Source organism: Neodiprion virginianus, chromosome 3 (assembly GCF_021901495.1).
Source record: "Neodiprion virginianus isolate iyNeoVirg1 chromosome 3, iyNeoVirg1.1, whole genome shotgun sequence".
In the NCBI taxonomy this organism is placed as follows: domain Eukaryota; kingdom Metazoa; phylum Arthropoda; class Insecta; order Hymenoptera; family Diprionidae; genus Neodiprion; species Neodiprion virginianus.
In genome coordinates this window covers 9269234-9271807 of record NC_060879.1, presented here as the reverse complement: position 1 = coordinate 9271807, position 2574 = coordinate 9269234, and the positions used below count along the sequence as shown (strand labels likewise).

The following is a 2574-nucleotide window of genomic DNA, read 5'->3' as shown; positions in this document are numbered from 1 at the left end:
ATACTTTGCCGAAACATACCGCCCGCTGCGCTATCGGTAACGATCGCGAAATTAGATTATGCCGCCCGCCGTGCGTTATTCATTCTTAGAGTCAATAATTGTCTTAAGAGGACACTGGAAGCACACACAATTTTACGATTGGACGTTTCAAGACAGCGGATTCCGTTTCAACGGTCACAACGCGAACGAGACCGTCGGTTCCCGGATGCACTTCGATCACTCTCGCGAGGGGCCACACAGATGGAGCTAGATTTTCATTTTTTACGAGAACGATGGATGCGATTTTGATGTTCCCGTGATAAGTCTGCCATTTCGAGAGGTTTTGGAAGGACTGAAGATACTCCGTAATCCACCGTTTCCAAAAATGCTCCAGCATTTGACGCGAGTGTTGCCAGTGCGATAGCCGTTGATCTGGCACCTCGATGAGTGACGGCTCAGGAATTGTGTTCAATGCTGAGCCGACGAGAGTGTCCTGGAGTCAAGGCACTTGGATCCCATGGATCGTCCGAAATAGCGCAAAGAGGTCGAGAGTTGAGCGTGGCTTCTACTTGCGTGAGGAACGTCGCGAATTAGTCGAACGTTTGAGTAGCTTCTTCGATGACTCGTTTGCGGTGAAATTTGACCGATTTCACTCCGGCTTCCCATTTTCCACTGATATGAGGCGCGGAGGGAGGATTGAACCGCCACTGTGTTCCGTGTGATGCGAGGATGTTTGTGATTTCTGAGAGCTCCTTTGACGATGCAGCGAGAAGACGGCGAAGTTCTGAGTCTGCGCCGACGAGATTCGTTCCACAATCGCTTGCGATTGAGGCACAAATTCCTCGTGGAGATGTGAAGCGTTTGTACGCCGCGATGAATGCCTCCGTCGTGTAGTCCGAAACTAGCTCGAGATGCACAGCCGAGGTCGTGAAGCAGATGAAGATGACGATATATCCCTTGCATGATTTCGCTCCTCTTCCGCGGAAGGCTCGAATAGAGAATGGACCAGCGTAGTCAACGCCAGAGTGAAGAAACGGCCTTGATTGCGTGACTCGAGACTGAGGGAGTTGGCCCATCTGTTGGCTGCTGAGAGTGGCGCGATGACGCGCACAAGGAACGCAACGATGTATGAACATGCGGATCGGTACTCTTCCTCCCAGGATCCAGTACCGATGTCGGATTGTAGCGAGAGTGAGTTGCGGACCTCCGTGGAGCGTCAACCGATGATGATGATCGATGATTAGTGTGGAGAACGATGATTCGCGAGGCAAGATGAACGGGTGCTTTTCGTCGTACGAAAGCAATGAGTGATTCAGTCGACCACCGACTCTGAGGAATCCGTTCGAATCGATAAACGGCGTGAGTCGCGATAGTGGATGACTTCGAGTGAGACTTGAGCTTGTCTCGATTTGGCGAATTTCTTCTGCGAACTACGCCCGCTGGGTCACCATGGTCCAAAACAGTTGGGCGTCGCTCAATTTGAGAGTAGAGATCGGTCCGACAGTGATAGACGTGTTTACGTGATTCGATATCGTCTTCGCGAGGAACCGATTTGCTGCGCGTTTACACAATGATGTGACTTTGAGGAGAGTCGACAGTTTTGAGTAGCGATCGACGAGATCCCAGATTTGTAGCGGCTTAGCTGTTGCGACGTGCGTCGACAGCCCTTTTCTTTCCTCGAGATGAATGTTTTCTTCCGGTTGCGAAGATGAGGATGGCCAATTGACAGAAGGCTTCGAAAGCCAGGATGGTCCGAAGGTCTGAAGTTCTGATTTTTGGAGTTGCTCCGGAGATGCACCACGAGACGCAAGATCAGCGGAGTTTTCAGAACCCGAGATGTGATACCAACGAGCGCGCGCGAACTCTTGGATTTCCGTTACGCGATTACGAACGAATTCCTTCCACCGCGATGGGTGGCTTTTGATCCACGCGAGCGCGACTGTGGAATCCGTCCACAGATAAACCGGGGTGTTTTCGAAATTAAGAGTTATCCACATGACACATCAACCGGACGAGAAGATTCGCAGCACAGAGTTCGAGACGAGGAATTGTCACCTTCTTTAGCGGCGCTACTTTAGTTTTCGCGCACACAAGTGAAACGCGCACTTCGTGAGTGTTGATATACGTTTGCGCATAGATCACTGCGCCTAATGCACTTTGAGAGGCGTCCGCGAAACCGTGGATCTCTATCCCGAGAGATGCTGAACTTAAGGGGGTATTCTAGTGTAGAAATTTGAAAAAATCGGTTTTTTTTTTTTGATATTTTCAACGATTAACCTTTCAAGAATGTGTCCTTAAAAGGACAGGTCAAAATTTTGATTATTTCCAGAGATATAGCTATTTTAGTGACACGTCTTCAATACTGGCTCGGCTGGAACGAATCGAACAAAAGGCGTTGGGGATAATCTGACCACCTGCGGTCTCCTTCGGTTGCAGATACCTATACATTCATACTTTTGTATTGTACCCTTTTATTGTAGTTGTATTATAGTATATATGTGTACATAATTTAAATTCGAATTATTTTGGAGGTCATTGCAACATATTATGAAAATATCTTTATTTAATTTGCCTTTAGTTTGAGTTAGTTTCATG

At 48.3% G+C, this 2574-nt stretch overlaps 1 protein-coding gene across 1 annotated transcript; it reads right to left on the bottom strand.

Annotated features, from left to right (window-relative positions):
* Window positions 1–569: 569 nt before the first annotated feature.
* Window positions 570–1055, bottom strand: LOC124301426 (uncharacterized). The gene has a single exon (XM_046756438.1). It carries the CDS (start codon window positions 1053–1055, stop codon window positions 570–572), a length of 486 nt encoding a protein of 161 aa, XP_046612394.1.
* Window positions 1056–2574: the final 1519 nt, after the last annotated feature.